Genomic DNA, 26,763 nt, shown 5'->3' with positions numbered 1-26,763 from the left:
TACATACTTTGAAAGTTTCTGCTTCCTTACTTCCTTCGGAACATCTAACTTGTACTAGGCGGTGAAGAACAGTAGCCCCGGAAGTCCACCTTGACGTAAGTCTCATCATCCATGATGAGACAATGAAGCTTCGTCAGCATCTGAGTGTACACTTTTCGGGCCCGTGAATTTCCCACCGTACTTTGCCATTCGTCATGATTTGAAGCCTTTTGCACTTTGTACATATGCAGTAGGGTGGGGCATTTTTTTGGTTCCTTTTGGGGTCCCAAACAACTGTGCAAAATTTGGGGTCGATTGGTGTTGACCCGGCGTAGCGCATTGCGTTTGAAATTTGTATGGAGATTAGTATGGGAAAACCTACATTTTTGCATTTTTAATTCTACAAACTACAATTCTTCCTGTAGTATGCCAATAAATAGATAGAAGTGTAGTCCAGGATATCTTGAACAATTTTGCCGAAGGATGTATGGTGTTAGAATGTCTCTAAGCCAAGTTATAGCTGTTCAAAGTTCAATACATCGAATTAAATGACAAAAATCATTTTTATTGCCAACACTGCGGGTGTACCAATGGAATTTCATATAGAATTCCAAAATATCATTATATATTTTAGATTTACCACATTGGTATGTTTGGATGAATTATTCGAAAGCCTTAGCTCAATTTCATGAGGTAATTAAGCAATAGGGCGTAGTGAGGGGTGAGGGACTTTAATATGCAGAAATTTGAACTGAAATGTTGTCGAGTTGATATGTCAGAGGATTATATTTCGGTATAATACGCATGATTTGATAGCATGCTCATTTCTAGGCTGTTCGATCACGAGGCGTGAAGCTAATTTCTGGATTTCAACATGAAATCCACCAGATCCTTACATAAATTTTTGCTTCAGGTGATCGAACAGCATCGAAATGAACATCCCATCAAATCATAGTGTGTATTAAACTGAAATATAATCAATGCAATCCTCTGACATATCAACCCGACATCAGTTGATTCAGTCTGTAACGTAACTTCTATTGATAAAAGTCAAGGCAAAAGGATACAGTATGTTTTATTTCATCGTTACTATTATGCGTAGGACATTGTATAAATGTTTTGAAATAATTCGTCTGAACATTCCAACTCGACAACATTTCAGTTCGAATTTCTACATATTAAAGTCCCCCCTCACCCCTCACTACGCCCTATTGCTCAACTACCTACGCTCATGAAATTGGGCTAAGGCTTTTGAATAATTCATCCAAACATACCAATGTGGTAAATCTAAAATATATAATGTTATTTTAGAATGCTATATGAAGTACCATTGGTACACCCGCAGTGTTGGCAATAAAAATGATTTTTGGCATTTAATTCGATGTATCGAACTTTGAACAGCTATAACTTGGCTTAGAGACATTCTAACACTATATATCCTCCAGCAAAGTTGTTCAGCATATCCTGGACTATACTTCTATCTATATGTTGGCATACTACAGGAAGAATTGTAGTCTGTAGAATTAAAAATGCCAAAATGTAGGTTTTCCCATACTAATCTCCATACAAATTTCAAACGCAATGCGCCACGCCGGGTCAACACCAATCGACCCCAAATTTTGCACAGTTGTTTGGGACCCCAAAAGGTACCAAAAAAGTACTGTGCTCGGTTGATGTGGCTATGATTACGTTTTTCCATATAACAATGCCCCACCCTAATATGCAGTTCCTCCCGGGCCTTGGCTCTCTCAACGAAAGACATATTCAAGTTTTTGGCCACATCCCTGACCGAAGTATTGGGATTCCGCTTAAACACTGTCACTATACGCTTGTGATCCTGATCACTAATAGAACAATAGAGATGGTCGGGTTCGGGTTTTTGGACCCGAAACCCGGACCCGACCCGAACCCGTCGGGTTTCGAGTCGGGTTCGGGTTCTATAAATTTAAGCTTCTCGGGTTCGGGTTCCGGGTTTTCAAATTTGAAATTCTCGAGTTCGGGTCGGGTCCGGGTTTTTGTGAGGTGATCACGACTTCTCCCACATGGATAGCTGCATGTTGTGCCGACTGTGAGGCCTTCTCCCACATGGATAGCTGCATGTTGTGCGGTTGTTGACGATAACTACCTCCGTCTTATGCTGAGCGAGCTCTAGGCCTCTCACGCTCATTCATTCCTCCACCGTGTTGATCGCGTCTTCTGCAGTTAGTTCTACCTCAGGGATTGACTCCCCATAGACCTTCAAGGTTACGTCGTCGGCAAAGCCGACGATCTTGACCCTAGGAGGGAACTTCAGTCTCAGAACCCCGTCATACATGAGGTTCCATAGCACCGGGCCTAGGATCGAGCCCTGCGGGACTCCGGCGGTAATCGGAACCCTTTTCTGACCGCCATCGGTCTCGTATAGCAGTACGCGGTTCTGGAAGTAACTTTCCAAGATCCGGTACAGAGCCACCGGTAGGCTAAGCCGGTGTAACGAGAGCGCGATGGCATCCCAGCTTGCGCTGTTGAATGCGTTCTTCACGTCGAGTGTCACTAACGCACAGTATCGAATACCTCGACTTTTTCTTTGGATCGCTATCTCGGCAGTATTTATCACTGAGTTGAGAGCGTTCACTGTGGACTTACCCTTCCGAAAGCCAAGCTGGTTGCTTGACAGACCGTCCGTACCTTCCGCGTACGGGGTGAGCCTGTTGAGGATGATCCTCTCAAGCAGTTTGCCAGTCGTGTCGATCAGACAGATTGGTCTGTACGCCGATGGGTCGCCTGGCGGCTTCCCAGGCTTCGGCAACAACACCAATTTCTGCCTTTTCCATCTATCGGGGAAGCGGCACTCGTCAAGGTATCTCTACATAGCTAGCCTGAACATATTCGGGTTCGCTATGATCGCTACCTTAAGAGCGCTGTTTGGAATCCCATCCGGCCCTGGAGCTTTGTTCATTGCTAGGGAATTAGCCACTGCGAGTAGTTGTACAGATTGCCGCCATCCAAAGACCAGTCCGACACCCAATTGCCGTTGCCGGCAGGGATGTTGTGCGGGTCGGATGAGAGGGCGACATCTGTCCACGACTCCGAGACCGACCGCCATAACAGCTGTTGGGCAGCTGCACAATGGTTAAGATTTAGCTGTGTGACGTTCACGGCTTCTTCTTATTGGCCTACACGAAAGTCCATCCATAGCATGGTTACGGGCTTGCTTCTTAGCGGTGCAGATAAGGCATTTATGCGCCTTATTTTTTTTGCTTCCGCTTTCAGTAGCCTGAGGTAGGGTACTTGCGTGCCAGAGGGTCCCGCTCTCAAGCGCACAGAGACCCGCTCAATTACTGCTCCACACTGTTCTGTGACGGCAGCGACATCATCTGCGGTCGTGAGCTCGTCCAGCTGCTTACACTGGAGAGTCATTTCCGCCCCTAACGATCTCACCTGGGCGCATTTACCCAGGACCTCTCGGGCCAAGGCCTTGTATACTGCACTAGATTATGCGCCTCGCTTCAGCACCAAGAGCATTTCGCCCGTATTGGTGCGTCTCACGCTGCGCACGTCTTGCCCGAGGGCCGAGAGGCTTTCGGCCGCCCGCATTAACTTTAGGACGTCGGCATATTTGTCCTTGTCGGTCTTTAACCCCAAGGCCTCGCCTCTGCCCTTGGCCTTCTTTGCGGGTCGAGGTGCGTCCGGCGTCGGCTTCCTCCTACTGACCAGCTTCCAGGGGTTTTCGCCCCCTGTCCCGGTTGCACCGGGTTGCTGGTGCCTTTTTTCTGCCCGGCGGGGTCATTTGCGCCCCGGTTTACATCGACCAAACGGCGTTTAGCCGTCACCTTTGGCAAAGGGGTACGGCACCTCCGGTTTTTGATTTTTATTTTTGTTCACTTCGCTCATTGTTCCCACGAGTTGCGCGAGAAAGAAAGGTCCGCCACGTCAGAGCTCCGCAGTAACGTGGTAAGGGACGCTTACTGTGGGGGTTGCCCAGGTACCCCACAGGCTCCGTTAACGATCGAGCATCTTTTTCACAGTCTCGATCACTCATCCCTCGGCACGGGTCGCTTCACGCCTTGGATTTGGGGTTATGACCTTTATTGCTTTACGTGATGACCGCGGCCCAGATCATCACAACCATCCTCCTTTACCAGGGCTGTGGACCTGTAGCTCTGGTTCTCAATAGTTTCAAGTTCGTAGGTTATTACGGACATGCTACTATTAAGATCCGTCATTCGCTAGCGGAGTTACAATACACTCTGGTTACAACGATTTGTATAGGGGCTTTCAAGTTGTCCCCCCTCTGTTCTGTCCACATCTCTAATTATTGTCAAAAGGATTGTCAAAGTAAATTTGACATGACATTTTGGCGTTCAGATGCCAACTGTATGCAGTAACATAGCACATAATTTGCATTTCAGATGCTTCTTGCAGTATATTAGCATTCTTTATGCGTAACTGTAATTAATCAGCATTCAAAAAACTTCTTAAAAACTTCTTGCCAGTAAGCAGCATTCTGAATGCAGAACAGCAGTAAAAAAGTATTTTCATGGCACAGCAGTAATGTAGTCGCATATTTTGCCAAAAGCGACTTTTAAATAGCATTTAAAACGACTGAACTGATTATCAGGTAGTCGTCCAGGCGCATTTTACATGCTCATTGGTTACCTGGGAAGTTCTAAATGCAACCCACAAACCTACATGTTTACATCATATTTTTCACAACGTTTGTTTGATGTGATCCATGAAATTCTCTCTCTCTCTCTCTCTCTCTCTCTCTCTCTCTCTCTCGAAATTTGGTCCATGATCGAGGAATAATTATTGTATTCCTTCAGTTCTGGTTGGATTCGCATTTCCCCGTTAATTTTAGAACTTTTAAAAAATTTCTATCAAATCGAGTCATTCCTAAGAAATTTTGAAGAAATTTCAATAAACCTTTTTAATCTCAATCCAATTTTGATCGAATTTCGATCAATCTGATGGAACTGGCAACTCTGCATATTCTTGGTTTGAATCTCAATTTCAATAATTCTGGCAACAAAATTTATGATTTTATTTGAATTCGTTCCTGCAGTTATGCTGCAGTTATTTTATTTTCTTATCATCAAGCACTAAAGCACAGAGAACAGACATATAAGCTAGAACAAACTTTCCCGAAAAACCTGTGTAAACATTTAAATGAAAATACATTGAAAATCACCATCGAATACAGGTTCGCATGCGTGAATCACCATTGTATCCAAGTTTGCACACAAGTCCCGTATAGCGATTGCTGGGAGATCGAAGCGCCGACCAGTAGCAAATTGCTACTTGCTGTTGTAATTTCAAAGCGACAGTTTTATTTCTTACACAAGTTGAAAGCTTTTTTTGTATGTCAGTTCTTAGTGCACTAAAGTATACAAAAACGTGACGTTTGAACAATTTATTTTTTTGCATCACATACATTTCAAATCAACTCTGGCCATTCTAAACCATTCTCAATGCATGTTGTAAGTGCAAACTTATTTCGAACTAATCAAAGCCAATTTTAATCAATCCATTCAAAAAGATCAGCTCATTTTATCAGCAAATTATGGAGTGTCGTTCCTCTACACTAAAAAAATGTAAACGTTATGCCCACAGAGAACAGACATCCATGATCAAACAAAAATATTTAAATAACGTGTGTAAACATTTGAACTAATATACGATAAACACTAGCGCCGCCACACCAACCTATCCCAACTATCCGTCAAATCCATTCCGGAACCGGTTCGAAATCATGAATGGATTCAGTATGGAATTTTGCTCAACGAAAACAACCGATTTACACTCTATCGGTTGATGCATTTGAGCTGGAATTCATGCTGGAAGTCCGAACCGGTTCCGGACTGGTTTCACTGGGTAGAAGAATAACCGCTGTCAATTCTGTCGAAGCCACAAAAAACATGACGACAGCAGCGAACCTGGTTTGGATATCCCAACTACCTTCGAAACCATTAGATTTTACACAAGTTGAAGATGAACATCTGTTCTCTGTGTTATGCTTATTGATTTTACACATAGATTTTTGCAATTAGCGGAGGCAGATAGACACTAGTTGCTGGCACATAAACCTAATGTGTGCATTTACAAGAAATATTCATCTTGCACTCACATTTCATAACTACGAGGCACATAAAACCCGATTCTATAACAATACGCACATATAACTTATGTGTGTGCATGCATAGTTTATTCAGTTGACACATATAAGGTATGTCCGCGCGTGATAACATTAGCATTTCTTCTTCATATGGATTTTAAGTGGTTTGAAGCAAATAGAATTATCGTTTGGATTTTTTTCAGTGTAGTGCATGATGGAACTTGAACTTTTTCTCAATTCGAGTTGGATGTCATTTAGGACCTTTTGAATAAATACTCTTGCACTCAGAGAGGGATTCTAGTTTGCTGCGAACTTCTCTGAATACAACACTGGTTTTTTGACGTTTTCCGACAATCACAAAAATTTGCAATATTTTGGTGTTGGCGTGTTGATGAATGTGAATTTTTCTCAAATTTCAACCTGTAGCCCGTTAATAAACGTTTAAATCGAACCAATTTCGCATAGCGCCTACAAACCTCTGTGTACCACCGTCAGCTTTTTTCAATAGTGCTAGTGTACAAGAAATGGTATTCTATTTCACCAGCAATGTTGTTCAGCCGCCGGTGACCCTCTTTATGGGAATCGACAAATACGAAAGTGAGTAATAAATTATGAAATTAATATATTCCTGAATGGAACGATTCATGCTGTTACATTTTCAGACGAGGAACTCATCAAATGGGGTTGGCCAGAGGACGTTTGGTTTCACGTGGACAAAGTTTCTTCGGCGCACGTGTACTTAAGATTGCAACCGGTAAGCTAGTTTCGCATTGATCACTATATTATCGACAATTACAATTCACTGCCTTCTTCCAGGGTCAAACCCTCGATGACATCCCGTCGACCGTTTTGGAGGATGCCTGCCAGCTGGTCAAGGCCAACAGTATTAATGGCAACAAGATGAACAACATCGACATCGTTTACACCATGTGGGAAAATCTCAAAAAGACTCCGGCCATGGAAGTTGGTCAGGTTTCGTTCCACAAAGATAAGGAGGTGCGGAAGATGCGCGTCGAGAAACGTGTCAATGAGATAATGAACCGACTCAACAAAACCAAACGGGAGGAACATCCGGACTTCCGAGCGGTACGGGAGAAACGTGATGCTGATGAGCGAGCAGATAAGAAGCGGGTGGCTCGTGAAATACGTGAGAAGGAAAAGGATGAGGAGAAACGTAAAAAGGAAGAGGCAGATTTGTGGAGCTATAACTCGCTGATGAAGTCGGAGAACATGTCCAGCAACTACGACGCAGGGAATGATTCGGATGAGTTCATGTAAAATCGGTGGAATAAAATATGCATATTGTATTTTTCTCCCCGTAAAATTGTGGATATCTGTGTGAGTATCCGAAGGTCTTTTTTTTTAGACTGGTACGTTGACGGCTGCAAGGGCATCCTTTATCCATTGAGGTATATTTCCATCGGGAAAGCGTTGTTTCATAAATAACTGAATGAAATCAGGAAATGTGTCCGATTTAATGCTGTTCCGAATGTCCTGCATCAGTTTGAGCTAAAAGTAAATATTGCGTTAATGCATTGTTTGTAGACACTGTTAGAAGCTTTGATTAAATAGTCCCACCTGAAATGCTACGTTGTGAATGCTGATAATGCTGCATGCAACCGCTTCCACCGTTACAATATGATGCAGATAGGCCCGACTGTACGTTTTACAGGTAGAGCAATCACACTCCTCGTCAATTGGCCTCATATCGGTCTTGAAGGTCTGTTGTTTTAAATTTATCTGCCCCTGACGAGTCAACGCACATCCAAACCGTGCCGTCCTGGTGGGAAACACACAGTCAAACATATCGATTCCTAGCGCAACGCACACCACTAGATCCGCTGTAAATCCCACTCCCATCAGATACCTCGGTTTATCGTCCGGTAGCAAATCCGTACAGAGGTGAACCGTTCGCCAAAATTCGTCTTTGCTTTCACCTCCACTGAGCCCACCAACAGCAAAACCGCGTGTGTTTCTGCGAGTTAGTTCCTCTGCACAAACCCTTCTCAGTTCAGGCTGTAATCCACCCTGAACAATCGGAAAAATACTCTGCTCATCATCTCGAGCATGTGCGGAAATACTCCTATCCAACCAGCGAATAGTCCGCAACATCGCTTCCTCAACCCGAGGTCCTGTTGTAGTAGTTTTGACCACATCATCCAGTTGCATCATAATGTCCGCCCCAATCGCATTCTGTATTTCCATAGATCGCTCCGGTGTCAGCATGCATTCACTTTTATCATATGGTGACTCAAACTTGACGCCTTCCTCGGTTATTTCTGCTAGCTGCAAAAGGGACACCATCTGGAAACCGCCGGAGTCCGTTAGAAGCGCCCGGGGCCAACCCATGAAGCTGTGCAATCCACCGGCTTTTTCCAATATTTCCGTTCCTGGTCGCATCCCCAGATGGTACGTATTTCCGAGCATGATCTGACAGTCCAAGTTTAGAATCTGATCCGGCAGTAATCCTTTTAGGGTTCCCTACAAACGTGTAGTTTTCATTAACGTTTACGCTAGTTACATACATATAATCACTCTAACCTGTGTACCAACGGGCATAAATACCGGTGTATTCACGTCACTGTGCCTCAATTTCATCACCCCGACGCGGGCCTTAGTTCTAGAACACTTTGCCACAACTTGATACTGCAACGGAGGTCCTGTACTGGAAACATCAGGGATCGCTGCAGTTTGGTATCCATCGGTAGCACTTGGGGGCACGTGGCTCATCCTACGCGTCGGCAGCTCAATAGATAGGAAGCGTGTGAATAGGTGCGTCTGATTTTTGGTACGAATTAGATTCACTGTTGTAAGCATAACCTTTCTAAAGCACTAAGTAGTAGCGTTTTGATACATAATACACATTGTGTAATGTATATTGTAAAGAGCGAATTTCTGAAAAGTTTTGTTTTGATAGAGTTGTTCTTATCATTAAACCAAGGTAGCCAGATTAACATTGTATTTCAGACGGATTTTTTGTTTGAGGCGCATTTCTATTCCCAATAAAAAAGAAAAGGTGCAGAGGAATCTCGCGATGAAAATTAACATACACGCTCAACAAAAACTACTCAGCGCTGAATAAATAAGGAGTTATTCTAAAATGGGTATGCGCGCCGAAAAATTAAGCATATTTAAATAAAAAATATGTGTTATTGAATCCTATCATTTATTGTTTATTACACAAGAAACTTATTGGTCTGAAAATATTTTTATTTTGGAACAACAATAAATTTTTGCTTTCAATATTTTTTTTTAATTTCAGTAATTTTGTTTTAATTTCAATAAAATATTTATTAAATATCTATAATAAAATAATTTTTTTATTGAAACAATAAATAAATTTTATTGAATTCAATAAACAATAAGTCTCACAACCAATAATTTTATTTATTGAATTTAATCCATATCTTTATTGAACCTATAAATCTTTTCTCGGTGTGTACAGTCGTGATGCGCTGGATGATTAACCTGGACCCCTTTTTAGTTGGACCTCCGCTAGTTGGACCATTGGCCAACTAAATAGCATCTGAATTCCAAAATCTCCTGTTCAATGCACTTTCACAATCAAACTGTAATTAATTAGAGATGTGATCAGATGCATTTTCGGTCGAACTAGCAAATCAAATTCGTTAGTAGGACAGAGGATGTGACCCAACCAGCGAATCACGACGCTAGTAACCATTACAAAGTGGTTTACAGTTCGAATTATTGGTCAAGGAATTTATTGATGGATTTTGGTCATTGGAAATTTTTCACCAAAATCTCTTCAAACTGTCCAATTAAAAGTTTTGCTGCTGTCTCAAAATAGCACCGAATGTTAAACCTAATAAAACAACGTTTTTCCCATCCCCCAAATTCATGTTATCCTGATTTTTGACGTGGAGTATTCTTCAAATCCATGACGTTTTACGCAATTATGTTAACACTGGGCATAACTAACAACAAAAATTAAATAATTATTTTCTAACAAATGCGCACATGACGAAGGCTTGCACAACAGGACGATCGCCATTTTGTTTTAGAATACCCTTACTTTTTTACATTTGTGAGCTATGAAAACCATAAGGCGCTGCAATCAAAATTATATTTACTTCATTAATAAATCATATTTTTCGATTACAAAAACCATAAAAATCGTATGAAATGTAAAAGGGACTTATGAAATCGTGTTTTTGTGTTCTTTTATGGTTTCATAAGGGAAATTTAATTGATTTTGCTAGTCAATTTGCCTGAGTGTATGATAACGGTTATTATCATTGTGACATCAAGTCAAATTATTTAGATATATTTTTTTATAATCCTGCGAAAGCATCTTTTTCTTTCATATTATGATAATTTATTACAACGATTCCCTGTATTGTAACAATAACACAAATCTTCAGTATAAAATTTCTTATAATTTAACAGAAATAGGCATTTATCGTAATATCATAAATATACCTAAACATATGTGGTTACCATAACACTTATGATTTCTGTATAGTATGGAGGATTCCAGATAAAGTTTTCATTTATGCCTATGACAAGACGAGACAACTGGCTTCTTATTTTTGATTTTTTGTTTTTTGTGCCCTGCTGAATAATTGATGACAGCGTTCGGATTGCACATACATGGTGGAGAGAGGATTCATCGCATTCTCTCATGGTTCGTTGCTCCATGCTCACTATGCTGATTGTGTGCGGCTGAACCAAGGATGAATAGCCAGATGAAATCAAACGAATGAGTGAATTTTCCCATGCCTGCTTCAGAATAATTTTCTACAAAAATGTAAACACGTTCCCGTTTGACACTATCGGTCTTCTTTGACAGCATTTTTGACAGTTATCCCAGCAAAAAATAGAGATCAAAGTAGTTCAATGGAAAGTATGGTCGAAATAATTCACATTCATAAAATATTTTTTATTTGCTATTTTTCGCACAAAAAAGTGAAAAATAACTTCAGCTGCATCGGAAAAAACCCAAAAACAGCATATCTCGACAAACATATGATTACGGCTTAAAAGCCAACTGTCAAAATTCTCTTTGAAATGAAATTTCAGACAAGCTGTTACCCGCCATTCAAAGATGTTTATAGTAAACAAAAGAACAAAGTTTTCTCTTGCATTAACTGCTATGAACTGCGTTTAGCCAATAACGGTTTGTCCGGAATTTCATTTCAAAGAGAATTTTGACAGTTGGCTTTTAAGCCGTAATCGTATGTTTGTCGAGATATGGCTTAATGACCCAATTTCAACCCTGATCAATTTATTTATTCACAGTACAAATGGTTAGTTTTCACGTTGCGTGGACACCAAGCACCACGCATATTATTCCCAGTGGGTCGTCTCATAAACAAACCAAAGTTTGTTTCGAAAGTCGATACTCGTGTGTTCGGAATTTCTTCGCGCGATAACAAGGTTTTATCAGTTAAATCGTTTGTAATCCTATCGTTGGCGAAGAGCTATTAGTGGAATTGGTAAGCTCGGGTGTATATTTTCTGTTTAATTGCTGAAGATAATTCAATAATCTTAAATAATTGCGTAGAAAAACATGATGATTCCCATCAGGTGCTTCGCCTCTGTCAAAAGTTCGTTGGCAAGAAAACAAAACGAAATGCAGAGAGAGCAGCCAAGGGAGAGCATAAAAAACATGATGACGTAAACATCACGCCACTATTTCCCGTGTCGTGATTGGTCCGGTTCTCCCCGATCCGTTGATTTTCTCGCACCGTCCATGTGCAGTAGAAGTTGTTTTATTTTTTATGCTCTCGCGGCGCGCTGTCAAGTACCTGGGTGTCTCGATTGAACGATGATTGGCAATCCTCATATAGTTTGATTTTTGTATATTTTCGAAGAAAACATCAAGCGAAACCGATTTAGTAAATATTGTGCAATATTTTCTGTTTTTTTTCGAAAAAGTTAGATAATATTAATTTTTACTACGAATAGTTTGATTCCGCGCGCTCTCGCTGTTTTCTCTTGCCATCAATACTCGCTTTTATTTTGTACCGTTCGTTTCACTCGGGAAGGAGGTCTTCTATTTACGTATCATCATCAGATGAGTGCGGAGGAAACAAAAATCTCGCGTTTTCAGAGTACGATCGTCTTAACCGAGTAGGTGTAGACCCCAGACCGCACTCGAGCTCTATTAGCTTTCCGGCGGTTGCGTTGCACGGTTGTACGGTAAATTTTGTGTCGGACCACTAACGTTTTAACATTACGATAAACGAATCAATCGCAGTAAAGCAAAAGAACAAGAAGCTACAGCTTATGTGAAATTCCTTTATTGAAAATTCTGCTGTAAAAGTGAATCATACTGCTTGGTTAATATAACAGTAAGCGGAAGTTTTTTTTGTGGGATGAGTGTTGTATGACGTGTTTGAATGACCGTGGCGAGGGAGTGTTTTCAAAAACTGCTTGTTTAGTAGATTATTTCATCACCAGAGTAAAAAAGTTCCGCATCGTCTGACGTGGGATAGTTGTGTGCCGTTCTTTCAGAGTGAATGTTTTCTAACAAACCGTAGCCTACTTAAAAATAAGTAGACAAATTTAGTGCAAAGTGAAAATCGATGTTTTCTTCGTATATCAAGTAAACAGTGCAAAAAGTCGTTTTTGTTCAATAAAAGGGAAAAACCCAATCACAGTTGGAATACTGTACCAGCTCTATCTTTATTCAGCAGACATCCTGACGTAATCAAAGCTGCTCTCTGCTGATCAATATAAGGTAAGGTTTTCTTTGTTTTTTCTTCATTCTAAATATCAATCAAACATTCCAAATAACGCAATGCCGTTGAAAAAAAACAAAGCTTCCAAAAGCATACCTTTTCACCTCGTCTCAATGCCAGCGACCCACTCCAGTGAGCGTTAGCACCTTGGAGGCTCGTTTGTAACAGTTAAGAGACATTTGGATCGATACTTCGGTGTGGGTTCCACACTCCCCGGATGTATAACCTCACTTTTTGGCGTTTCGCCTTGCGGACTGTCCGCCCCGTGCCTATGTGTGGTGTGAATGTGAAAGGCTGTCTGCCCAAATCACTGGCATCGTGTATCTACGCGGTACGGGGCTCTATACATTCTTCTGATCTGCGGTGCGGTGTGCAAAGATGTGCCCCCCTCACTCGAATCGTGAAAGTAACCGGCTGACCGAGATCATCTCAGCAGGGTGGCCTGAATAACCGAATCATTTTAGTTTTTATTTGTAAAATTATTGACAAAAATGTATTTCCTTGGCCTGATATAAATACGCTAACAGGCTATCGTTACAAATAAACATACAAATACAAAATTTGAGTTGTCAGTAGAAACTAGAAACGTTTTATTGGTGGAGTTAAAAATGAGTAGAGAAAGATGAGACATGAGATGTTAAATGAAAGATGAACTGTTAAAAATTAAATTAAAACATTTTTACAAAATTTTTAGACAACGCGTAATACAATATATAAAACGCGTTGGTATAATTACAGGTAACACCTCTGATTGACAACTGAAAAAATTTGCAGATACTTGGGTGAAGTGATAGAGCTTCTTGGTAGGCAGCAGCTGCTGGATTGAACTACTGAGGCGCTCTTCAAGAACTACGCAGTAGACCAACCACCGATTCTGCTCTTGAAGTTGATCCGGTTATGTTGAATGGAGTGAGAGTCGACAACGAGGACGATGTTGAATCTTTTAAATTTTAGTGTACCGTATTACAAAAATGGTTCCCTGATTCTGACGGCGGTCTGCGTCATGGTGTAGACAACGACAATGAATAGATGTCTTCCAGTGGAGAGTTGATGCATCGAATGACATCTGAGCAAAAATAGAATCAACCCGGTTGAAGAACCTAGTGTTGTTGTTTTTGGCTGACTTGGAACAGTGGGCTGGACATGTAGCGCAAATTTTGGCAGAGAGACCAACTAAAGCTATGCTCAGCAGACAACCTGGTAGAAGTTGTTGATTTCAGGGCTGACCCTGCATTCGCTGACTTTTGCAATGATAAACAGAGAACTAATATTTGGAAATGCGAAACTATGACGAAAATCTAGTCGAAGCCAATGCCAACTTTAGTATTTTCCAACTTAATAGCAACACTGGCTCGTTCTTCTACAGCCATGTGAATGGCACACTTTTTGCATTTCCCTGTGATTCAGCGTCTCTTGAATCAGCAGTTTTGTTTTCCTAATAAAAGCGATTGGAATAACCGTTGTTTCTGGCAGAGCTTTCGTGACAGTCGCTATTTGCGATTTGTCGGATTTTGCACTCATATTGACGATGCCCGGTTCGTATACCGTTGTTGGTGTGAATAAATCTAGTTCTTAGGCTCGCGTTCCGGAAAGTTCTCTAACCATTGACTTCGAAACCGATGCAGCGGCTCTCCCCAAATCACATGTTGACATCCACCCACTTTCATACAAATACACAGAAAAAACTACCTCAGTGCGTCTAGCAAAAGTAGCACAACACACAACCTCCTGCCGAACGGCACATATCGTACGATGTTGGATCCAAACAGCGCAGGACGACCATATCACGTCTCGCCCGGTCCCCCATACTATCTCCTGTTGTACCAAGGAAATGTATTGGTCTGTGCGCCCACCACAGGTAACAAATTGGACCATCGTCGTCACAGCCACGTTTCTTTACACGTGATAAAGGCTAGCTCTCTCTTTCTCTTTCTTCGCATTAGGTACAGGTGCACTCGTCTTCTGTCGGTGCGTCCTATTACTGTTGCGTTGCGGTTTAGGTCGGTTGCAGACTGGACTGTTCAAGTGCATTCCGTGCAGGTCCGACCTTGTACTTTGTTGCAAATTTAATAGCAAGCACGTTATGGCGCATTTTGGATTTAGTTTCTCATATTAGTTTTGAAAAGCATGTGATAAATGTGATGTGATAAACATGAACCATTTCATGCTATTTTTGGGATACTTCAATTGCAGGGCCATTAAGGGAATGGCGAGGAAGCTATTAAAGGATGTTAGCAGAAATAGATTTATTGTAAGAGAAGGTTATTTTATTGAAGAAATTATGTTAAAATTCTACAAAATGAAAAGAAGTACATGTTGTAAATTCAATACATAATGAAAATATACCTATATGTATCGGTTGGGCTTTGAAATGATAATAAGCGTTATAAACAAATTGAGTTGTTTACATTATTTAACGTTTCGTTTGCACCTCTATCGAAGTACACCAGCGAGTTTCTATGAGATGGGTTTAATTAAATAATTATAAAAAGTCATATAGGGTTACTGTGCCCTAATTCATCTTAGAACCTCTATGCATTCCACCCATTTGAACACATTAGTAAGAACAGTGTCTGCTATCTCTATTCAACGCATTAGCTCAAATGGTAGGATGAATAAGGGTGCGTTGTACTCGATTTTTCGCTTCACTCTAACGCGAGTATTTTACACTTTTCAAGCCAGATTTTTTATGGATCTGCTTCTTAAGAACGAAGCAAAGATGTTGATACCTATTTAAGCGCAATCCAATCAATGTCAATCGAGTTATCAGCAAAACAGTGTGACATAGTGACTGATGAGATGAATAAGAGCACGTCTACCTTACGTGAAATCCACCACATTTTTTTCTTTTCAAATAGTACCTACATGCTTAATGTTCGACACGGTCAAATCCGGATGCTTCGAATCATGATCGTGGGTCGCCGATCAAATGGCCTTGAATTCGTTGACTTCCTCCAATTTTCCGCAGAGCATTATTCTAGCTGGTTTCTCTTTCGGCATTCGCACGACATGTCCAGCCCACTGTAGACGGCCGTGTTTTATTAATCTTCCAATGTCAGCATGTTTGCATACTTGGTACAGCCCGTGGTTCATGAGTCTGCGTCATTCTCCATTTTCTACTGCAACGAGCACTCGTTAAACTGTTTTCTTTAACGCGCACACTTCATTACCGTGCAGAGCAACAGGGAGTATCAGTAATTCATATAGAGAAAAGTTTATGTGCGTTCCTATGCTACGGGACTTGTTTCGAGTACCCATTCTTATTCGCAGTCGCAACATGCCTTTTTACCTCGTGGATATCATTGTTATCATTTTATTAGTGTTACAAGATTCATCAATTCGCCGACGTTCACGTACTGTACCCCATCGATTTCTACCTTGGATCCAACACCGTTCGGGTTGTCTTCGATAGACTGGAGAGTGCTTCGTCGTGTTTCAGTCCGTCCAACGTCACAAACGAGCCGTGTGTCTTTCGACTCGTCCAGCGGCATACGAATTAACTTAAGGGATGGTTTACCACAGTGAAGCACGAAAAAATAGGCACATGTCGAAAATAAAAATTGACTCAATGAATAGATTTTTTTTTTATTTCAAATATATTTGACACGGCTCAATGCGTTAGCACTACTGAGCCGTGGATCTTCAGTGCTTTTACAATATGTAAAAATAAAAAAAATATCGTTACAATCTGTTCGTCGGGTCTTGTGGACGCATCTTACTGCTGCGTGTTGAGATCCTCTTCCTTGGTTGTGAAGTATTAGGTGCGTTGTCTGCCGCTCCTTGGGGGTCATTCGGTCCGTCTTCTCTCGTGTTTTCGTTTATGTCTATGTCGTCATCGGTACTGCATTCATGTTGCTCACGGTCGGATGTTTATATTTGTTTCTTGTACTCACGGGTCGCTGTTGTAAATCCTTCTTCATCGGTATTTGATTCTTTATTGGTGGTGTTGGTAATGGCTGTTGGTTTAGTTGTACTGGGTTCGATCGTTGTTGAGCTGGGGTTTTAGCATGCCCGGTCTGCAGTCGTTGCTTTACCAACTGGTTGTGGTTTAGCGTACGACGGCTGCATGCCGGCTTTGGTCGTATCACGTGAGTCGGGATCGTCCGGAAGTCTCTATCCTCGGTACCAACAATTTAGGTCCTTGTTAATTAATAAAAAAATAATAAAATTTGAAAATAACTCCCATATCCACTAGACAAAACGTTCCATGGCGACATGACCGGAAACTCTAGTGATATGGGGTAACTTTCTCCCTGTCAGAATGGTATCCGTGCACCGAAAACTAAAGATCAGAATGACGGTATGCGAATATATGAATGGCCGCAGGGTTTCAAAATCGAATTTATACACGCAAAGTCACATACACGCGAGCACACGCGACAAACACGTCAACATACGAACGCTTAAGCCCTTTGCGATCATCTACGTACACCTATGCCCGCGATCGCGTAAACTTGATAACACTTCGGCAATTGTGTGAACGTTTTAGTACATACGAAGTTACAAACGCGAACCCGCAAACGCGCGATCATGAATCGGTCACGTCCGGAAATCTTTAGCCTTCATTCTAGCAATTTAGGTCCATACATTCAGTTGGACCAATCAAAAAAAGCTCATATCCACTAGACCACGCGTTCTACGGCGACATGATTGGGAACTCTAATGATATGGAAGAACCCACTTTCTTCTGGAATCTGAACCGCACATAAAAAATTAAGTATCAGATTCACGGTCCGCACGATGCGCCCGCACATACCTGAACCGTACAATGAATATCACATTCAGAATCACGGCCCGCTACAATTGGCCTAATGCAGTGTTTTAGTGGGCGACATTGCCTGTCTCGTCTGCAAATTGTAGTATGTGATTCTGACGGGGAGCCCTTCCGAGAACCTAGCTCTACAGCTCCAGCAGGACAACTCGCGAAAAAAAAAGTTTAAAGCTGTTTTTTTTCGGGAGTTGTCCTACTCGAGCTGTAGAGCAAGGTTCTTGGAAGGGCTTCCCGTCAGAATCTCACACACTACAATTGCAGACGAGACAGACAATGCCGCCCACCGGCCACTGCCCATCACTGCTCAAGACCAATTGCAGTGTTATTCTGAATGTGATAGTCATTGTACGGTTCAGATATGTGCGGGAGTAGAACCTTCGCGATCGCGTGTATCATCGCGAAGGGCTCGAGCATTTGTAGATTAACATGGTTAATCACGTGTGCGTTTGTATGTCGCGAGTGCTAACGTGTATGTAACTTCACGTGTATAAATTCTATTTTATAACCGTGTGCCTTTCACATATTAGCGTGTGTTCTTGGATGATCGCGATCGGACCGTGAATCTAATACTTGATTTTTGGTGTACAGCTCAGACGCTAGAAGAAAGTAAGATCTTCCATATCACTAGAGTTCCCGGTCATGTCGTTATGGAAGGTGCTGCCTAGGGGATATGAGCTTTATTTTTTTATTGGTCCAACTGAATGTATGGACCAAAGTTGCTAAAGCGGAGGGTAAAGATTTCCGGACGTGACCGATTCATGATCGCGCGAACACGCACGTTTGTAGGTTCGCGTTTGAAACTTCGTTCATGCTAAAACGTTCACCTTATTACCGGGGTGTCATCAAGTTTGCGCGATTGCGAGCGTAGGTGTACGTTGTTGATCGCCAAGGGATTAAGCGTTTGTATGTTAACGTTTTTGTCACGTGTGCTCGCGTGCCTTGGTGTGTACAAAACTTTGTAACCGTGCGATCATTCACATATTCGCGTACGTTCTTGGATGGTCACGCCGCCCGTCATTCTGATATTTAGTTTTCGATGTACGAATCACATTCCGACATGGAGTGAGTTACCCCATATCACTAGAATTCCCGATCATGTCACCATGAAACGTTTTGTCCAGTGGATATGAGAGCTTACTTTTTTTAATTGATCCAATTGAAGGCATGGATCTAGTCTGCTGATACCAAGGATAGAAACTTCCGTACGTGACCGATTCATGATCGAGCGAGTGCGGGAGTTTTTAGGTTCACGCTTGAGATTGCGTTTGAACAAATTTCAAATGCTGAGCCGTTCACCTTATCACCAGAAGGTTATCATGTTTGCGAGATCACGGGTGTAGGTGCCGTGGATGGTCGCGAAGGGCTCGAGCATTTGTATGTTAACGGGTTTGTCGCGTGTATAATGTCGATTTTAAAATGTTTAAAATCATGTGGTGTGTATTCCTGAATGACCGTGAATCTGATGCCTAATTTTTAGTGTATGGTACAGAAGAGAGTCAGTTTCCCCACATCACTAGAGTTCCCGGTCTTGTTACCATGGAACGTGTTGTCTAATGAAAATGAGCGTTAGTTGTTTTGATTGGTCCAACTGAAGGCATGAGTCTAGGTTGCTAGGACCTACGTTTACTTACGTTTACTTAACCACCGGGGTATTTTAATGTTAGCGAAATCACGTGCGCAAGTTATGTGTAGATGATGGCAATTACATGGTCGCATTTGTGACCAGGCTTGTGTTATCGCGAAGGCCACGAGCGTTTGTACGTTTGTAACTATATGGTTATAGATAGTGTATAGTATAGAGATATAGTGATAAAAGTGATCATAACTTGCCAAATAAAGAAACAAATTGCAAATATATTGATTAGAAGTGTGTACATTGACCGATACTATTTTGGTATACATGAGTTATGGAAAATGCAATACAGTTTAATGAAGAAAAATAGAAAAACACATGTAACTTGCAATCAAACTACTTTAACTCGTCTAGAAATTCATCATGCTATGCTATGATGTACCTTAATTTATCCAATCCGACCTTCCCGATTAAATAGAATCGAATGCACAAATTGAACACCGGAAGTATTAGTCACTATTCTATCATATACGCCAATTCTCCATCCGTACTATGACCCAACTGTCACAAATACTCAGATAAACACATACACAGATAGACATACGACTAGTTATAACAATTGTACACTAGCATAACTAAGTATTATTACATAGCAACTAATAGGTTTCCACTTATGTATTCATTAAATTAATTTAATTAGACTGTGCACGATTAGAGCTTCCATTTCCCGACAGTTTTCGGCTTTCCGAGAATCGGGAAATAAATAAGCGATCTCCCGGGTAATCCCGGGAATACGAAAAAAAGAAAAAATGGTTTGATTTCTTGAAAACAATGATTTATTAGAAATGTTTCCAAAAGCGAATGATTGTAAGTATATCTGTGCTATAAGAGATATACATTTGATGGACTACAAATTATTTGAGCCATTCGATAGCTTGCCCCTGAGTTTATACAAATTCCTTTAATGGATTTCTCTTGCAAATATCCTAAATTGTGGAAAAACGATTACGACTTTAATGATATGAAAACGCAGGGGATTTAGTTCCTGTTCATTATTGGAATTTGTGGAAGTGCATTTGGATTTGACTTTTGTGGTTTTATTAGGGGTAGTGTATAAATATTTGCAATCAAGTAAAAAAGTGATTTGTCGAATTCGTGTATTAAAAGCAGGATCAGCATCTCCTTGCATTAAGATTGAACCAAATTTATCAGATAGTGCACAAACTGTGCAGTGAGAAATGTATTCAATAAATCGACCTAATATTTCTGCCCATGTTGTAGCTATAGTGGTTGTATCGCTACAGCTATTGTCGATGTATACGACCAATTCGTATTGTTTAGGGAGGCGACCTCAAATGTACGTGGTATCTTGTAATAGGCCATTGGATGTGCGGTATCACCTTCCATCTACAGGGCTAAAAATATTTTCTCCGATTTATGTAATAAATATATGCATAAATAGATGCAGACCAATTGCTACACTAAAATTCTGCCGGTCAACGACTTGTATACATTCATTAACATAGACTAGTGAAGATATTGGCATCAAACTTTTTTGTCAAAAGTTTACACTATTAAGTGGTATAAATGATTTTTATTCAGTTGAATCGCATTCACGTTCTTATTACTGTCGTATTGTTTCTTATATGAGTGATTCCAATTGCGCTTTGTTATTAAAACAAATACAAATATTGGGGGGTTAGCAAGATTCAGTGATATTTTTAATTTATTAAAGTGCATTAATGAAGGCTCACAAATAAATTTGCAATATTCAATTGAAAAAATTGAAAAAAAAAACATTTTTATTCTTTACGTTCACAATGTTTGAAACAAAAATTTGTAAAAATCAACTCCTTTTCTGTAACTACTTTCTATTTGCACACCCTTCGCCGTCGGTTTAGCTATTTAAATAAGAAAATTCAATCTATTCATGGGTTGCGAAGATATCGTGCGCACCACAAACCAGAGGAGGGTAAGAAAACCAACCGGTACGTACATTCACCGGTACGGTTCTCAAAATCTCAACACGTATAAACGAGTGATGCACATCGTATTCGGTTTTGGTTTCGTTCACACGGTGAACGAAATAAAAAACCTCAAACGAATCTCAGTTTCTAAAACCAAACCGAGTCACTCAGCACCGTTTACATGTGTGCACGTGTTTCTACTTGTGTTGATGTATTCTTAGCAGCGGTTTCGGTTCCGCATTAGAAAACCTAATCTGTTTTTTCTGTGCACGGTGCTGCGGTTGAAAGCAGAAGCAGTAAACTCGTGTGCAGTGCTGCCGAATCGACAACTGAATTGAGTTCAATTAGCTGTTGAGAGTCGATGTGTCAATATCGAATTGGCTGGTTCTAAGCAATTGTTAACAGTTCAAGAATTGATGTTTGTTTCAATGCTGAAAACCAAGATGGCGTACACCAAACTGAAAACCGTTACCTTGTCTTGGCGAATAATTGCATGAAACCGAGAAATGTAGATGTATTTGAATTTTAAATATGTTTCCGTCATTTTGAATTTCTAATTTACGACGCAATTCAAGTTTCGTTTCCTTGGAACCATAGGGGAGACCGGGGCTAGTTGGCGGTGTTTTTAGTTTTCATTTTTTACCGCTTTGATGTAGCTAGTTTTTGCAAAATAGAACACGTGGCATGGAAGGGCAGATTGTTGGCAACATCTCTGAATTTTATTAAAATGTTTGATGCATTGTCTCCATTCTTAGAGACAAAAATAAGTGACGCGGAAAACTCACCAACTACGGCTCCGGGGTAAGTTGGCGGTATGTATAGGTACATCATAAAATAAGCAATCAAATGGAGAATCAAATACTTTATGGGTCCTTTTGGAACGTGCTGAACGTCTTTTCAAGAAAACTGTATATTAATCGACATTTGCTATTATATTTCAGTCTCAATACCCTGGTATATTGACTTTGACGCGTACTCCATATTCAATAGCAAATTTTCGAAATTCTTCAGGCGATTGGCCGAAGTAAATGTTTCCTGCGTTGACGAGATACACAAGAATAAGATTTTCTTACTTTGGAGTGAATTCCAGAAATAAAATTTTTTGATGACTATTTTTGCACCGTAAATAGTACCGCCAACTTGCCCCGCGAGCAGCACCGCCAACTTACCCCAACCGCATATTTTATAAAAACTATTTAAAAAATAACTTTTCTTTGTGGATAGATGTAATATCTATACGGATACTGAAAACTCATTTCACGCGCTATCGAAAAATATATTCATTCGTAAAATAGATTGAAAATCATCCTAAATAACACAAAGTGTTTAAAATTTAGGAAATTTACTTGGTATGCTCGAAAACACAATATCGCCCACGACTTCCACAATACATAATGTTTTGCAACCAAAACACATTGGATAATGGGTTTCACATAACTTGAGGTACATAACGAGAGGCAGTGCTATATGTCTAATAGAAACGGAGAAAAAGGGATTCCGCCAACTTACCCCAACCGCCAACTAGCCCCGGGCTCCCCTATGCCTATTCAAATATGCATGCTTTTAAATGCTGAAGGCTTTTAAATGCTGTGAAAATAACACCATTTTGGGATGCAATTTGGCGACGAATAAAAATTTTTACAACAACTTTTTGATATCAAAAATACCCTTTTTTCATGATTTTTTCACATGAAAAGGTTGCCAGTAATATAGCTCGCCATATCAGATTTTCAATGACGGAAGGCATCAATTTGCGATCTTTTGACATATTTCTTATATTAAAAATGTCCATGTCGCGTAATTCTAGATGACAGAATATCCTGAATATACCGTCATCTTAAATTTTGATCTGCTATCTTAGATATAAAAATAGCGAACACAACCGAAGTTTGGTTTCGTTTTTCTCGCGGTTCGTTTTCATAATCGTGCACCGGTAAACGAAAATCAAAACCAAACCGCGGTGCTGTGTAAACGAAACTCGGTTTGGTTTTCGTGTCTCGTTGAAACAACAACTAACACAATGTAAAGGGAACACAAACACGTGTGAAGATTTGGTTTAGCGTACCGGTACTCAACTGGTATTTTCCCACCTCTGCCACAAACGCTGTAAGAAGGAAACGTTTCGGGGCAACGATTGGCAGATGTATCCAGTTTAACATTAAAATAATCAAATACCAAAAAGATCTACAATTTATAGAATTAAACTTGCGAACCAGTTGAAAAAGTATTATTGGCACTACTACCCTCTCCAAAAGATTGCCAATCCAGATATTAGCTACTGAACTGCTTTTCCAAAAGTCTATCGAAAAAATTTAAAAATTTTTTCCTGGAATTCCTGAATACCAGGAATTAGAAAACATAAATTACCGGAATTCGGCAATCCCGGGAAATTTAAAAACCCGGGATTCACGGAAATAAATACCCGCAATGGAAGCTCTATGTACGATGACTAAGTCGACCGATAAATGGACACACAATGACCCCCACTGTGAGCGCCGTCCATCAACACTGCCAATAAACTGCGGAACAATGTCATCGAACATAAAAAAGGCCTCTCGGTCTCCTCGATGCGCCACAATCAAGGCATAATGCAAGAACCATCTTTATCAAGGTATCATTTTTCACCGTTAACTAAAACTATCCCTGGCAGCATTGCTTCATATAGGAATTCCGTTGCTCAAATGAAATATTGAGCATCAAAAGTTGTCAGTTGAACAGTTATTAGTCTTACTTGTTTTTGTGAGCAAATCTTGACTAAATCAAAAGTTATAGATGTTTGAAATCGTTGCATGGAGTGGTTAGGTTAATGGTATTGCATGAAAAATTTATTCTTTTATCCATTGGAATTATTTTTTGGAAGAATTTCTGAGCGATACAAGACAAACATTTTGAAAAATGGTCATACAATGGCTGAATCAAAGGAGTTCAAAACCCAACCTCAATTTCGTTACAGATCATTTTTCTAGAATTTGCAAAGGGCACCCCAACGTTGAAAACAAAGACGTAGTTCTACGTCAAATAACGATTATTTATAGCTATATTTAAATGTACGTCAAAGTTTTGCAAACTTTTCTTATTTTTGGCAATTCACCTAGATCGCCAATGATTTTCTCAAAGACGAAAATAAAATGTTTTCCGTTTTCCTAAATCTAGATAAACATGTGGAAAGGGCATTGAGTTATTTGACTTCTAGGACACCAACACAGTTGCAATGTGTATAGACAACATACATATAACGCGATGTTTACAATTCGCCATCTGATTAACCTCATTCGGCAAAAATTACACCCGATTTAACCTCAATCTCGCACTAACACAACTGCACATGGATTAGTCAATAACGTTAATGAGAGCTTCTCTGTGTTTACTCTCTTTTTCGATTATTATGGCGTCATCATAAAACTTTTCAACATTGTTTCAATAAATATTGAAAGACGCTGATGTCATCTAGCATATTGATAAAAGGAGCAAACGTAAAAGCGGCCTAGTTATTGACGGAAGAGAAAGTAATCAAAGAGAGACTCTCATTTGCGTTATGCACTTTTCACATGTTTATTTAGAAACATGATTTCAAGAGTGTTGATTCAAATGGCCCTTAGTGACAAATATAAACAAACTGAGTTATTTGCAGCGCAGCATGTGATTACAACATAGCTAACGAATACCGAAAACCAGGATTCATTATACCCAGTATTTATCAAAATAACAAGCATTATATAAAAAGACGCAAAGTTTTCATGATCATATTTTGAAATTTTGCACTTGAGACCTTTTAAATTTAAATTTAAGCCCTTTCAAGCCCTCTGCAACTGTTCAAATGCGCCATGCAAAAACGGAAGATTCATTTCATCCTATGTTTTTCCCACTGCACATAGGTACCTAGTAAAAACGTCCTAAGCATCAAAATAAAACAAGTTATTTTCTTCTGTTCCATCTGACTTATTTTCGAAGTTAAATTTAGAAAGTAAAATAAATTAAATGATAATTGGAAAGCTTAGTTATTCTAAAGTGACATGCCAGTCGTTGGTTTTGACCACTTCCAGCCAATGGTTTGTTAATATAAACTAGTTTCCCGCAATTTTTTGTTCTGCAAGACTTCTGTTAAATCCAGTGCAACTATTTACCACAGTAATGAAGAACATTCGTATTCCGGTGCTCATTTTATCGAAAACTTTGAAGAAATTCAATATTCGTCGTAAAAGCTACCTTTGCTGAAAAAAACCTTATGTGAAGCGTCGTATGATTCTTGGCCCCGAAAAAAAGACCTATGTGAAAGTCTTATAATTTTCAAAAGGACGCATCATTCTAAAACGCTTAAAAACTACATTAGCACTAAATATTTAATGTTTTTAGTATTATTTACCTAAAGAGCATAGTCTTTAGACTATATTGGCATAAATGTTCTATCAAAACACATATTTGTTTTCTAATAGGGATTTGTTTTAGGTCCATGAAACTTCAGCCTCGTTTTTCTCAGTTTGAGCTCAATGTCACTTAGGACCTTTTGAATAAGTACTCTTGATTTTTATGTGACCCTTAACCGAAAGTACAATTTTACAAGTCATGAAATATACCGAATTTCGTTTCTCTTTCTGTACAAGTGATGCAAAAATTAAGCTAGATGTTAAGCTAAAAAACATAACAATGCAAGCTGCCCTTCCGAAGATACATGTCGCGCTTTGTTATGCCAACTCGGCGACAGATCGCATGCGAAAGAAGAACCGACGTCCATTCCTAGCTCGCATTCGTCCAGGTACGGCACAGTATAGTTTTCCTCCGCAAAGCAACAGTGTACGGCTAGCGGTACTTAGCATGTTTATGTTTTCTATATTTGCTGTTATTTTTTCACACATCACCAACGGCCATCACCATCAATGGCGGGACGGTACTCTGGTACCTCGGTAGAGCACAGAGTCCCGGTACTGTATGATGTGCTTTAAACGGTGAGAGATGGAAAAAAAAACCATAGCTCTCTGGACCATGCTGTTGGAATCAATGCACTGATATTACGGTTGGACTATTGAACTCGAGATAATTTCCGCCCGTTTGATAGTGTGCTAATGAGGAGAATGCAAACAAGCGGTATTTAGCGTGTTTGTTCTCGTGGCAGTTTTTTCAATCGATAGAACTCTTCTCATTTGCTGGGATTTTTTTCCGTGTCACTAATTTGCCTATTAGTGTTAATTATTTTATCACGAGGCTCAGCATATTTGTGCGCGATTATTTAGGTCAAGTTTGTATATTTTTCTATCGTTGATCGATTTTAGAACACATAACTTGACTGACGCTTCAAAACGTCTATCGAACTGATATTTATTAAGAGTTGCATGATAACAAAATGTCCTAATGGATTAGAATGTCTGTATTTGTTAAATCGGTATACGCGTCAATGTCCTACAACAAGTAACCAGAGAGGTGATACATTAAAGAAGAAATTCCGGAATAACAGTTAGTCTCTTAGTTCCTACATGGCATAGTAGCAGATGAAACAACAGATGGGCTCGACGAGGAACGGTTCGTCCTGAATGCTCTTTTAAATTGTATTTTGACAGCTGTCCCTTATCACATGTTACTCGGGAATTAATAAATAATTCTACGAAACATGATATTTTTCCTACAACAAAGTTTTTCATAGTTTGTCAGTTTTCTAATTATTCTATTGGCTTGATCTCATT

At 40.0% G+C, this 26,763-nt stretch overlaps 3 protein-coding genes across 6 annotated transcripts in view; 2 read left to right on the top strand and 1 right to left on the bottom strand.

Annotated features, from left to right (window-relative positions):
- Positions 1-6,396: 6,396 nt before the first annotated feature.
- Positions 6,397-7,376, top strand: LOC131684931 (coiled-coil domain-containing protein 25). The gene is made up of 3 exons (XM_058968208.1): positions 6,397-6,670; positions 6,736-6,827; positions 6,890-7,376. Exons 1-3 carry the CDS (start codon positions 6,598-6,600, stop codon positions 7,349-7,351), a joined length of 627 nt encoding a protein of 208 aa, XP_058824191.1. The 5' UTR covers positions 6,397-6,597; the 3' UTR covers positions 7,352-7,376.
- LOC131684930 (queuine tRNA-ribosyltransferase catalytic subunit) lies at positions 7,363-9,027 on the bottom strand. The gene is made up of 3 exons (XM_058968207.1): positions 8,615-9,027; positions 7,652-8,554; positions 7,363-7,582 (listed from the first exon to the last, which is right to left on the bottom strand). Exons 1-3 carry the CDS (start codon positions 8,888-8,890, stop codon positions 7,436-7,438), a joined length of 1,326 nt encoding a protein of 441 aa, XP_058824190.1. The 5' UTR covers positions 8,891-9,027; the 3' UTR covers positions 7,363-7,435.
- A 2,391-nt stretch (positions 9,028-11,418) lies between these two features.
- Positions 11,419-26,763, top strand: part of LOC131684928 (long-chain-fatty-acid--CoA ligase 4) — a 104,079-nt gene continuing 88,734 nt past the window's right edge. The window contains exons 1-2 of one of the 4 annotated variants that reach the window (XM_058968203.1): positions 11,419-11,529; positions 12,497-12,776. The gene's annotated coding sequence lies outside the window, so the exon portion shown is untranslated. Of the gene's footprint in view, positions 11,530-12,015; positions 12,777-26,763 lie in introns of those variants that run through there. The other 3 variants (XM_058968204.1, XM_058968202.1, XM_058968205.1) reach the window with 3 other exon arrangements.

The sequence above is a fragment of the Topomyia yanbarensis genome, chromosome 2 (genome assembly GCF_030247195.1).
Source record: "Topomyia yanbarensis strain Yona2022 chromosome 2, ASM3024719v1, whole genome shotgun sequence".
In the NCBI taxonomy this organism is placed as follows: Eukaryota; Metazoa; Arthropoda; class Insecta; order Diptera; family Culicidae; genus Topomyia; species Topomyia yanbarensis.
The sequence above is the reverse complement of the archived record's forward strand: the minus strand, read 5'-3'. Positions and strand labels throughout refer to the sequence as shown.

Coding starts and splice junctions, on each gene's coding strand:
- LOC131684931 (XM_058968208.1), top strand. CDS start 6,598: ATGGTATTCTATTTCACCAGCAATGTTGTTCAGCCGCCGGTGACCCTC. Junction 6,671..6,735: donor GGGAATCGACAAATACGAAA/GTGAGTAATAAA, acceptor TTACATTTTCAG/ACGAGGAACTCATCAAATGG. Junction 6,828..6,889: donor TGTACTTAAGATTGCAACCG/GTAAGCTAGTTT, acceptor GCCTTCTTCCAG/GGTCAAACCCTCGATGACAT.
- LOC131684930 (XM_058968207.1), bottom strand. CDS start 8,890: ATGCTTACAACAGTGAATCTAATTCGTACCAAAAATCAGACGCACCTA. Junction 8,555..8,614: donor TTATGCCCGTTGGTACACAG/GTTAGAGTGATT, acceptor ACACGTTTGTAG/GGAACCCTAAAAGGATTACT. Junction 7,583..7,651: donor TTCACAACGTAGCATTTCAG/GTGGGACTATTT, acceptor ATTTACTTTTAG/CTCAAACTGATGCAGGACAT.